The sequence below is a fragment of the Carya illinoinensis genome, chromosome 9 (assembly GCF_018687715.1).
Source record: "Carya illinoinensis cultivar Pawnee chromosome 9, C.illinoinensisPawnee_v1, whole genome shotgun sequence".
Lineage (NCBI taxonomy): Eukaryota > Viridiplantae > Streptophyta > Magnoliopsida > Fagales > Juglandaceae > Carya > Carya illinoinensis.
The window spans coordinates 34863399-34876107 of NC_056760.1; the positions used below are offsets into that span (position 1 = coordinate 34863399).

The 12709-nt window shown below is 35.5% G+C and overlaps 1 protein-coding gene across 1 annotated transcript; it reads left to right on the forward strand.

Moving 5' to 3' along the window:
* The first annotated feature begins 6971 nt into the window (after positions 1-6971).
* LOC122277260 lies at positions 6972-12709 on the forward strand. The gene is made up of 9 exons (XM_043087199.1): positions 6972-7082; positions 7198-7317; positions 8317-8814; positions 10021-10189; positions 10966-11260; positions 11609-11681; positions 11748-11838; positions 11930-12009; positions 12179-12709. The coding sequence occupies exons 2-9, from the start codon at positions 7228-7230 to the stop codon at positions 12425-12427; spliced, it is 1545 nt and encodes a 514-aa protein (XP_042943133.1). The 5' UTR covers positions 6972-7082; positions 7198-7227; the 3' UTR covers positions 12428-12709.

Below are 12709 nucleotides of genomic sequence, written 5' to 3' on the forward strand. Positions count from 1 at the left end.
AAGTGACAATCAATAATATCATTGTGGCCCAATCTAACATGGAATAATATTATTAATTTCTAAAACCGTCCCTTAAATATTAATCATTTAATTGCAATGTTTATTATAATTGAGTAATTTTATATGATAGAATAATATTAATTATCACCAACCATATAAAATTGAAGCAAATTTCTAATTTCTAGCCTACTATTGAATCTTCGATATATATATATATATATATTAGGAATATTAGTTACAATATTTGAGAAATATTATTGTTAATTTTTAAGTTATTTTATTAATAATATCAATCGACATTATGCATTTTAAGTAACCTTTTTATTTAAATAATTAACACAAATAGTTACTTAAAATAAGTCATATGAGTAGATATAATTAAGGTTGATATATCTTAGATGGGTAATAATATTGTCCTATTTGATTATCTAATCAAGTTTATAGGCCAAGATTAACATTGGTTGACATTGTGCATTTTAAGTGACTTTTATTCAAGTGATTAGCATAAATATATAGTTATTTAAAATAAGTCCTAACTGTGGATTATATAATTTAGATTGTTAATAATATTGCCTTATTAAGTTATTTCATAAACTAAAAAATAAAAAGCGAGCGAGAGCTTCTACCTAGTGTATATTGTTTTTAAGTTAAAAATTGAAAAAGAAATTTACTCAAGTTTTTATCTAAATTAGAAAATTTAAAGTAAGAGAGAGATAAACATATAAACTAGACTCTGTAGCATTTATTTATTTTTTCTAGTGTGAAGTTTTCAAACAATATTAAACATCTTGTAATGTTCTATGCAGATTTATAAAAGCCTAGTATGAGATATTAAATGATTTCAGTCCTTCTCTGAGGAGTAAGATTGGTTTCTCTGTCTTGGCAGAGAAATTTGTCTCTAAACTCTTGTATGTGGACTGTATGCATGGCTGAGAAAGATCTTTCTACGTTTTGGGAAAGTTTTAAAAGGAAGGCCTTGTACCTTCGACAGATCCTTAATATCCCTTCAAGAATGTGATGGAAGTCTCCCTCCAAATGTTGCCATCTTCTACCATGAACCCTTTTGGGTGCAACTTCATAATGTTCCTTTGGTGGCAATGCTAAAAGAGTATGGTGAACTAATTGCTTCTGTCATAGGAAATGTCCTAGTAGTAGAAGTGGATCAAGAAGGAGGGGTTGGGGTAGATGTCCTAGAGTTAAGGTGGAGATTGACCTCACCAAGCCTTTGACTCGTGGTAGGTGGCTTAAAGTTGTAAGTAGGCAGACATGGGTTGCTTTCAAGTATGAGAGGCTACGAAACTTTTGCTTTAAGTGTGGTGTCCTGAACCATAAAGGGAGAGGCTGTCCAAAACAGAAGCAAGATAGTCATCTAATGGATGGCTCTTCAACACAATTTGGTCTTTCGTTAAGAGCAGCCCCAACTAGAACCAACTTGAATGAGACTAGGAAATATGGCGGCCGACAGGAATCAGACCAGTCAAAATTTAGGCAATAGAAGCAATCCATGGCGGGGGACAATAGTAAAAACAGAAAAGGAAATGCAGATTTCAAGGAACTTTTTGAGGCACAATCATAGGAGAGAATAGTGAATTTGGAAACTGAAGATCATGCTACCACGTATGGTAACCTTAGTTTTTTAAAAAGGAATTAGGGAAGTCAACAAATCTTTATGACAGGTAATGGTTCCCATATTGCAGTAATTGCCAAAGATAGCACCTCACCTTAAAAGGCAATTCAAAGGACATCACAATAGATCATGTCCAAGACAATATCTTCTCTTGAAGTTAAGTCCCCAACTGTTGATAGGAAATATGAGAACTTTAATTTAGTATATGATCTTGGTGGGTCCATACTAGACTCTTCACAATAGGAGTGGGCTCCAACTCCGACAGAGTCTGAATGCCCACCTTCGACTTCAACTTGAGTCGGATGTCAAAACCACCTCCAACTCCAACTCCAATTAGAATTGGAGTTCGACTTTGATCGGAGCTCTCAAAGTTGGAGTTGAGATGTCGGAGGTGATTGCCAAAATACCTATTACCCACAAAATAATAACAATAATAATAATAATAAATCCAACAGTGAAGTCACTGAAGTAGAGATTAGATCCTACGAACTACGAAGTCGTTGAAGTGAAATGAAGATCAAACCAAATCACCAGAAGCAAAAACCAAATCAAATCAAAAAATTATATGCACAAAATACAAATCATCCACAGAAGTAAAAACTAAACCAAATCAAATTGCGAAAATCACCCACATCAATAAATTATATGCACAAATCAAGCTATAGAGAACTTCTAATGCGTCTGGCAGTCTACTACTTTTTCACAAGATTAATGAAAAAAAAAAGCAAAAAAAAAAAAAAAAAAAGAGATCAAGCTACTCTCCCAATCCCAGCTCTGCCACGTCCACCTCGTGCCGTTAATCAGATATTGTGAAGAGTTAAAGACCAAGATGAGATGATGAACCTCGGCTCGTGGGACTCTCCGTGATCATCTCCACAAAACAAAAGCCCCACCTCTTCGGCTCTTCCATGGAAGTTGCATATCAAGAATTGCATCGGTGCTGCTCGTTGTGCTGTTGGCTGGAGCATCTTCAATCTTCACTGTGGTGCGAAGGAGAGGAAATGGGTGGAGGCGCTGGAGAGGGAAGAGAGAAGATCATAAATGTGTAGGGTTTTAAGGAAAGAGATAAATTTATATTCTATTAAAAATTGTATTGTTTTAGGTTTTCTAAAAAGAAAATGCAAAATGTGAAATGGGACATGAGGGACTCGAACACAGGTTCTCTGAGAACCAAAACCGTGCCTCAACCATTATGCCACTTGGCTATCTAATGTTTATTTTATAATATATAATATATAAGGTATAAATAATCGGAGTTCGGAGTCGGAATCCGGAGCCAACAAGGCCTCTAGACTCTGACTCCGAGTTCCGAAACCTCCGACTTAGTCGGAGTCAGAGGGTTGTTGGAGTTCAGATGGAATCTGAATATCAGAAATTTTGCCCACCCCTACTTCACAAGATAACATCAATAGTAGCAACACTGTCCCTCCTAATTTGATATCTAACATAAAGAATTTACTCTCAGTTAAGAAAACAAGTTGGAAGAGAAGAGCCTGAGAGTTGCCTCAAAATAGGTCTACTGAGCCTTTTGGTTTAACAAAAGAAACCAAGAAGAGAGATTGCAGTAAAATTCTGAGGGGTTCACTACACCTCCATGGCACTTAAAAACCAAAGAATCAGGATAATTCCGATGAGAGCAATCCTACTATTTCAAAGGTGGTAGCTCCTATGTAGCCCCACCAATAGTCATGATTTGCTTAAGTTGGAACTGTTGATGGCTTGGAAACCCTAGAATAGTTTGAGAACTTCACCATTAGGTGAGTGTTAAGGACCCAGACTTTGTTTTCCTTATTGAAACAAAGTGTAATAGGAATAAGGTAGAGCTTATAAGGGATAAGATTGGTTTTAAGCACAACTTTGTAGTTGATAGCAAGGGGTTAAGTGGTGGTATTGCATTTATGTGGAAAGATCAAAATGATGTTGAATTGGAGACCTACACTAAGTTATATTTCTCTCAAAGTGCCTCTCCGAGAAATAAGTAAGAAGATGTTTCTAACTGGCTTTTATGGAAACTCTGAAGCCTAAAAAAGAATTACTAGCTAGAACCTCCTTAGAGGGTTGACGCCACATGATGACATTGCTTGGTTATTCATAGGTGATTTCAATGAGATTTTACACCAACATGAAAAACAAGGGGCTGCAGTGAGACCTTATGGATTGATGGAGAATTTTAGAGAAACAATTGATGACTATGGTCTTGGTGAGGTAAATTTTCAGGGGGACTTTTTTACCTGGAGCAACAAAAGAGAAGGAGGAATTTCATTAAGAAAAAACTGGATAGAGCTCTTAGAAATTAGGCTTGGTTTAGTATGTTTACAAGTTTCAATGTAGTTACTCTAGCTGCTCAGAGTTCATATCACTGTCCAATTCTACTTATTGCTAGCAATGAAGACCTGAGAGGGAGGAAGTTGACACGACCTTTCATATATGAGGCATGCTAGAGCAAAAGAGAGGAATGCTATGAGATGATAAGCAAAGCTTGGGTTAACACCATTCATCAATTTTCCAGGATACAAGAAACTACAAATGGTCTAAAAAGATGTAGGGATAATCTTATGAACTGGAGTAAAGCTTCCTTCAAGAACCAAAAGGAGCTCATAAATGCAAAACTCACTCAACTTAAAATAGCTACAAGAGGCCAATGCAGGTGATTGTAATGAAAGTATAAAAAACCTAACGAAGGAGGTGGACAGATTGATTGAAGAGGAAGATGTGAAGTGAAAGCAAAGAGCCAAACAACAATGGCTAAAAAGAGATAGAAACGCAAGATTCTATCATATGTGTGCCAACGAGAGGAGGAAGACCAGCACAATCATGAGAATATCATATGAGGATGGAAGGTTAGCTAATACACCTAAAGAGGTGAGTCTTATGTTTCAAAGTTTTTTTCAGCATCTATTTACATCATCAAATCCTGTAAGATAGAGGAATGTATTCATCATCTTAAAACTATAGTTACTAATGAAATGAATGCTTTATTGACTTTAAAAATCACTGCCTTTGAAGTAGAAAGTGTAATTTTTCAAATGAATGCTTTAAGCTCTCCAGTTCCAGATGGTTTTTCTATTGCTTTCTATTAAAATCATTAGATTGTGGTGAGGTTTGATGTATGTTTTGTAGTACAAGAAGCTTTTCAATCTGGACTTTGGCCTAGTGGTTTTAATGCCACTCACATTGCATTAATTTCTAAGGTAAAAAATCCTACTGAAGTGACTGAATTCAGATCTATTAGTCTCTGCAATGTCATCTATAAGATCCTTGCTAAAGTGCTGGCAAACAGATTGAAGAACATCCTTCCTACGATTATCTCACCTACACAAAGTGCCCTTGTGCCTGAAAGATTAATCATAGACAACATTATCTTGCCATATGAAGTAATGCATACCATGCAAAGCCAATTAAAAGGAAAGGAAGGCTATATGGTTTTGAAGTCTGATATGAGTAAGGCTTATGACAAGATTGAATTGACTTCTTTGAAAGTAGTCATGATGAAAATGGGCTTTAATTACAAATGGATATAGGTTATTATGAGATGTGTATCTACAATCTCATATTCTCTTATTATTAATGGGATTCCTCAAAACCCCTTCCTTCCCTCTCAAGGTATTAGACATAGTTATCCTCTTTCATCCTATCTTTTTATTTTGTGTGCTGAGTTACTAAGCACTCTCCTTCAAATGCAGAAGCCTCAAGTGCTCTTACAAGAGTGCCTTTAGCTCGAAACTAGATGCGTATTAGTCACTTTTTCTCTATAGATGACAATCTTCTATTCTGCAAGGCCAGCCCTTTGGAGTGGAGCAAGTTATTGCATTTTTTGGAAACTTATGAGCAAGCCTTAGGTAAAAAACTAAACAAAGAAAAAACCTATATTTTGTTAAGCAAAAACACAAGGGTAGAAGCTAAGGAGCTCATTACACAAGTAGTTGGGATTAAGGTTGCATTTGGATAGTCAAGTGATCTCAAATACTCTTTGAAAAGTAGTAAAAAAGTAATAAAAAAGTATTGAATAGTAATACAAAATAGTAATAATAAGTCTACACAGCCTTATGAAAAGTACTTAGGCTTACCAGCACTGGTTGGCAGGTTTAGATCAAAAGGCTTCAAGAACATTCTAAATAGAGTGAGAGGCAGAATTAGCAATTGGAAGATGAAATACTTGTCCCAAACTGAAAAAGAGATACTCCTCAAGGCTATGATTCAAGCTATCCCTACATATTGCATGAGAGTTTTCAAGATTCCTAAAAACATGCTAGTAGAGCTAAACAGAATTATGCAGTAATATTGGTGGGGTCAGAAAACTGAAGAAAAGAAAATCCATTGGTGCTCATGAGAAAAAATGGAAAATGCTAAAGTAGTGGGAAGACTTGGATGTAGAGATCTAGAATAGTTTAACCTTGCCATGTTGGCTAAGCAAGGTTGGTGGTTGCTCCAGAATCCACATTCACTAGCTGCTAGAGTACTCTACCAAATATTTTTCAAAAGATGATTTTTTAAAACCTGGATAGTGTAGAAACCTCTCTCTTATCTGGAGGAGTATTATGGTAGCAAGGCCTCTGATTGAGGAATGGCTCTTTTAGTGTATTGGTAGTGACAAATCCACCAAAATTTGGCATGATAAGTCACTTCCACATCCAACTTCCTATAGGATTTAAAGTGGAGTTAAAAGCCTAGTATGACTTTTTCTCTTAAACAAAATATTTTCAAACAGTATTAAAGGTTGAATAATTCTCTAGTATCTATTTTATGTGTGCTTTGGACTCTAAACATTTGGAAAACCTCTAAAAGTACAGTCATATTGTAATTTCTCATTGAATATAAATAATATATAGAAAGTATGATATTGATTCAAGAAAAATTCTACTTATTATCTCATACATTATATATCAATATGTGATTTATCTTTTTATTTAAACACAAGCATATTAATATCTAAATATATGTATTTAAATAGAAAAATAAAAATAATAAATTGCATGTTAATGCATGATATGAGATGATAAATAATATGGAAAATTCTATGGAGACTGAATAGGTCTATAGATAGAACTAACCGATCACTCCAAAATATTTTTTTTCCCTTAAATAATAAGAAAAATATTTCTTAACAGTTAATTTAAATCATTTCTTAACAGTTACGAAGAAGAAGGAAAAAAAAAAAAAAGATAAAAAATAAAAAATAAAAATAAATTATAAATTATAAATTAAAAAATAAAAATAAAAATAAATAAAAAAAGGAGAGGAAAGCACCTATCGGTGCAAATGCCTCGGTAGAACATCGGTCTACCTAGCATTTTTCAAATAACATCTCTCTTTATTTAATATTTTTTGGCATTGGTAAGTTGGAAGTCATCCCCCGAGCTGTACGAAGTGCCGGGCTCTCCAGCCTTCGGTGTCCTTTTCAGTTTCGTATATAGAATATCAGTTCCGTTTGCATCTGGCTCCATCCGACTCTGAGGTGCCATATGTTTTCCATGTATCTCCTCTAATTTCCAAGCGGTTTTTTCTAATTCTTTCATTCTATTTCACTGTTTTGGTTTTCGGCTCTCGCTCAAAGTTGTGGCCTCCTGCAGTTACTCTTTTTCTTTATCAGAAATTCTTCAATGGATATGGAAAATGATAAGGAACCCTTTGCTAAGCAGAATGACCAAAGCGCTTCCACTACCAGCAAAGATGATCCTTCCACTCGACGGGTACTTTGTTTTCGTTCCTGTGCTTACACTTCTGTGCTGTGTCTGCCTTTTCTTTATCATTTGTAGTGAAATTCATAGACTTGTGTCACCAAGTTGGAACTTGGAAATGGGGTTTGCTTTTTACTCGCAAAATATTTGATTGGTACCCGTACCCTGAATCCCTTCTATTTTTTTTTTGGTTCGCTGACATGAAGTATAATCTCCTCTGTGTGTGTGTGTGTGACTTAAATGTTTTGTGGTTTTTTCTCCTTCTTAAGGGGTGTAGTTTTTACCAATTTTCCAGTTGAAACTAGCTTAATAACATATTTAGCGGGCCCTCTTGTAATTCTCTGATATAATGGTTTCTAAGGATCCATTTTACAGTCGTTTCAAGATTACGGGATTGGGAAAAAACTGGTTTTAACACAACATCCGGACAGAAAACCTGGAAGAAATTCTGTCTTAATTCCATTGTCAACTGACTTGCACAGTAATCTTCAGTTGTATCTGGGACACTCAGCAAACCACGAGTTGCACTTTCTAGAATTGGATTTTAAAGCACCGATTTGTAAGTGTGCAAGATTACATATAGGCTTGTACCAAGCGTACACAATTAATCTAAAACCATTTTAACGCTCATAGGTTTTTGGAGATTTCAACTCAAGTCTTCTGGGAATTTTTCTCATTGAAATTATAGGGAGTTTTTCTCATTGAAATTATAGGGTCACCAATGAATTTCAAACTGAAAAATTCTACTGTCAATTTGTCATTTCATATTTTGCATGACCTTAATTCATGGCCCTTTTGCTTGTGCCTCAATGCTGTGCGGCACTGTCAATTTGACATATACATGTGTGGCAATTTAAATTGTTGGATGCTATTTCTCAATAGTCATTTTTTGTAATTTCTCCATGTAGGATTGATATTCACGTATCACCATTAGGTTGATTACAAAAACTTAATGAGTGTTTTTCTTTCATGCTGATTCAAGGAAGTGTTTGTTCTATTTATCCTTCATAGGTTGAAGAATCGAGCGAAATTGTTGAAGAAACCTCACCTGGTCAACACCAGAGCCCAAAACATCTTGAATCAGAGAAAGAATCAATGGTTATTGAGGACACCAAAGAGGATTATTTGAGATTAAGCATGCCCCAAACACCATGTCGTACTCCCAAAAGAGTAAATTTTTCTCCATTACCGAGCCCTAGCTCTGTGAAAGTTAATTGGTCCCCAGGGCCCTCTTCATCAAAAAATAAACTAACCATAAAAACCCTTCTACCAAAACTAACTTTCAAACGTCAAAGTAATACTTTAGACATCGAGAAGGCAGCCATTATGCAACTCGGAGATTCACCTGCAGGGATATGGGAGAAGCGTCCAATTTCAAGGACATTGTCTCTTACAAAGTTATTTACATCAAAAATGAATACAGCATCATCCTTACCTGTAAGCCCAATCAGTCACTCAAATCCAGAGTCCATGCATGGAGGGAACGTGATGAGTCCATTAAGTTCTGTTGTAAGTATTAACTGCTTCGCTTGCAAACTGATTATTTCATTTTTGAGTGCCTTAAATGATCATGTTGTGTTATGGAATGCTTTAACATTATAGATGGTGATCATCATTGTGACAGAATCTTACTTTTTTTATGGTTCCAGTTTATGCATCTTATAACTCAAGTTTATTGTGTAGATGAAGAAATTCAGTTGACTATTCACACAAAAAAAAGTAGCAAAATCACATTTAAATTCTTAACTATTTGAAAATTTCATGATTTAAGGACATTGGTGCTGCTGCAATCCTATTGTATATTTCTTTAGTTTTTCTGTACATAGTTGACTTTACTTTCTTGCTGATGCTTTATGATATTCTAGGTTAATACCAAGTGTCTGTGTTGTTCAGAATTCTTTTGTCAAAGTCTTGTATGGTTGACAACTTAGATAGCATGCAAAGCATTTCTTGACTTTCCATCTTCTTCGGTGCTATATATTCCCCCCCTTGCCCACCCATGCATAGGTGTTGCTCTTGTATATGTCCCATGTACTTGGCTTTGCATTTTTCAATAAAATTCATATTTACCGATAAAAAAAAAAAAAAAAAAAAAATACTCCTCAGGTCAATACAGAACATGTTCATTACATAGAATTTTTTTTTTTTTTTTTGATAAGATAATATTTATAAGATGGAAAAAAGGTTGTTGCCTAGGACACATTTTCCCATACGAAAGGTTGTTATCAAAGTTATGATTACAGTGGTTTTAGGTATAGTTTGACCAGGGATGATTCTAGTAGGTTCACCAGTCCAATGGTGCATCACACGTTTCATTGGCAGAGCCTAACAAGGGTACCTAGAATTTAGTTGTATCCATTCTATCTTTTCTTTTTTTATAAAAAAATAAAAAATTACTCCTGCATTTGTGGTCTATAGCTCACTGCTTTGTTAATCCCTCTCTACGCTTAATGTGTCTCTTAAATTCATTAAGCAGTCAAAGTGCACTGCATCCAGAGTGGCGCATGACCTCATGATACTTTGTTGTCAACTTTCAATCCTATTTTTGTTAAGATTTTATCCATATATTGTATTTTAGTTAACTAATCTATTTATTATGCATTGTAATTTGGCATGTTGAAATACCTATCAAAAAAATTTGGCATGTTGAAATCTGTCCAATATACATATCTTCCACTTCTCTACTTGATTCTTACGTAATTACTCGCTATACAGAAAGGAGGGGGCTGGAAATCTTTTCACCGTTCTCGTTCAGTCCCTGAGCTTAGCAAAGAAGGAAGCTTGTCTGTACGTGGTGGTGGTTTTCGTGTAATTCTCACCACACCACGAAGGGCTGAAGGGGCTGTCACTACAACAACAAAGACATCCCTAGAAGATGATATGGGTAAATTTACTCTCTTACACTCTCTCTCTCCCCCTTCTTCATTGAGAAGTTATGTTTGAAAATTAATTCATGCAATTATTCTTGCTTGTTATCAAATATAATTCAAAATCAACAGAAGGCCTTTGCTGGTTTATTGGCTGCTTCAACTTAAAAATTGTGGTGAACTGCACTTAGCTCAGTTACAACGAGCTGCATATCCTAGAAATGGTAGCAAGACATTAGTGCGAATGTGTTTCACCAAAAAGTACACTATAAATGTGAAAGTATGGAAAATATCACTTCTTTGCTGCCTTTCTGGATTCATGGCTCCTATTGGTCGAGCCGTCTCTGTTATAGAATCTCCTACTATAAAAAAGAAGAATCTCCTACTGTATGTAAATAGAATAATGCTAGATATAGCCATGGGTTGTGCGAGCGCCAGACTCTTCTTTTGAAACCATTAAAAAATTAATTTTTTCATGCGGGTCTCATATTTACTCATTTTTTTCAAAAGGAGTGCAAAGCTCCATGACTACAAATATCATTTCTCATGTAAAAATATATGGTCTTATGAAGGGCCTGTTCGATGTACCTGTTTATTTGCATATTTTAATTATATTTTTTGTAGTATATCCCCTATCATTTATCAAGAGGATAATCATCATGGCAATCATCTGCACAAGGCTAGTTAGGATATATACTAATTGCCTGCAGTTTCAGATTTCAGTTTTTAGTTCTGACCCAATTTTGTAATGCACGATAACCAACCTATACCTTATCTTAGTCTTGTGGTTCAGATGGGAATGGTGATAAGGGTGAAGATATTCCTGAAGAAGATGCTGTTTGTAGAATCTGCTATGTTGAACTGGGTGAGGGTGCTGACACCTTCAAGTTGGAATGTAGTTGCAAAGGTGAACTTGCTTTGGCCCACAAAGAATGCGCTGTAAAATGGTTTAGTATTAAAGGTAATAAAATATGTGATGTGTGCAAGCAAGAAGTTCAGAACCTACCTGTCACGCTTCTACGAATTCAAAACTGTCAGGTCCTTAACTTGCAAGAGAGTGGTCAACAAGCTGATGTTCCTAGATATAGGCAAGTAAAAGTTCTCCATGCTGCTTAGTAGCGGGCAAGGATATCCTGATTTGTCTTTATTTCTTTCATTGTTTTCCTGCTGAGGTCTCCAAACAAAGGCTTACAATTAAACTAAATACAAGTTTTATTTTTTTTCATTGTCTTGGTACATAGATTTGAAGACTAAAGACTATAAGTTAAAAATGTTGGTTGACAATTAAACAATTTGAAAAGACATGACATTGATTTTTCCGGTAGTCATCTGTAATTTTACTTGCCAAATTAAATAGTCTTGAAAGTATGTCCGAAGTTTGTTTAATATCATCTTCTAACATTATATAACTGGAAGTTAATACCATACTTTGTCAGGATATGGCAGGATGTTCCAGTTCTAGTCATTGTCAGCATGCTTGCTTACTTTTCATTTCTGGAGCAGCTTCTGGTAAGTTCATTGACTTCCAAATTCTTTATTACAAGCCTATGGTTCCTAATATTATGAGGTGAACAGATTTCAACAATGGGATCCGGTGCAATAGCCATATCTCTACCATTTTCCTGCATATTAGGTCTTCTTGCATCCATGACAGCCACAACAATGGGTAGGCTGACTTTGTATTCTGTATGGACAATGCTCTGCGTGAATGAATCCTGCCATGATAGCGTTATACTGACTCTGACTTTCATGTTTAGTACGCAGAAAATATGTCTGGGTTTATGCGGCCATTCAATTTGGTCTGGTGGTTCTCTTTGGACATCTTTTTTACTCATTGGTAAGGAATTCTTCAATCACTAAGATTATGTCAAGGCTTGTTAATCTCTCTCTCTCACAAAGGGTAACCAATTATGAGTTCTAGGTTTGAACATTGTCGGATCCATATCTAATATGTAAGGTTAGGTGATCCTTTTAAAGTGTTTCATATGCTTTTCTGGGATCTACAGGTTCATATCCAGTCCGTTCTATCTGTTCTCATTGCCACCCTTGTTGGGTTTGGAGTTACAATGTGTGGACATTCTATCCTTGTTGAGGTTTGTAAGTGGAGGAGGTCTTTGTCTCAATCAAATCAACAGCAGGGTTCTCAGGAGGTGACGCAGCCAGATCAATTGCCTGAAACTGCAGATCAATTTCAGGTGGATCCTCATCACCATGTAAGTGGAAGGGGAGATGTAGAAGCTATCCCTAGAAGCTGATGGCGGGTATTTTAGAGTTCATAAATGCCACAAGTAGTGCAGCATTAAGGAGGGTGGGTTTTAGCTGTGTAAATACTAAATGATTTTTAGTCCACCAAAAAAAAAAAATACACTACATGATTTTATGTTTTGAATTCTGTAGTTTCGTGTTGGCTATTGGGTCTAGTGCATTCAATATAATAAGACCAAATCCTAACCCTCTTCTCTGAAGAAAGGGGGAGGAGATGTGTAACTGATTGTAATATTCTTGTGAATTAATAAAGATGCATGAAAATTCTACAA

Excerpts from the sequence above, each read along its gene's own strand:
- LOC122277260 (XM_043087199.1), top strand. The coding sequence starts at position 7,228 with ATGGATATGGAAAATGATAAGGAACCCTTTGCTAAGCAGAATGACCAA. Across the intron at positions 11,261-11,608 it reads GCTGATGTTCCTAGATATAG|GATATGGCAGGATGTTCCAG; the intron begins GCAAGTAAAAGT and ends ATACTTTGTCAG. Across the intron at positions 11,682-11,747 it reads CATTTCTGGAGCAGCTTCTG|ATTTCAACAATGGGATCCGG; the intron begins GTAAGTTCATTG and ends TGAGGTGAACAG.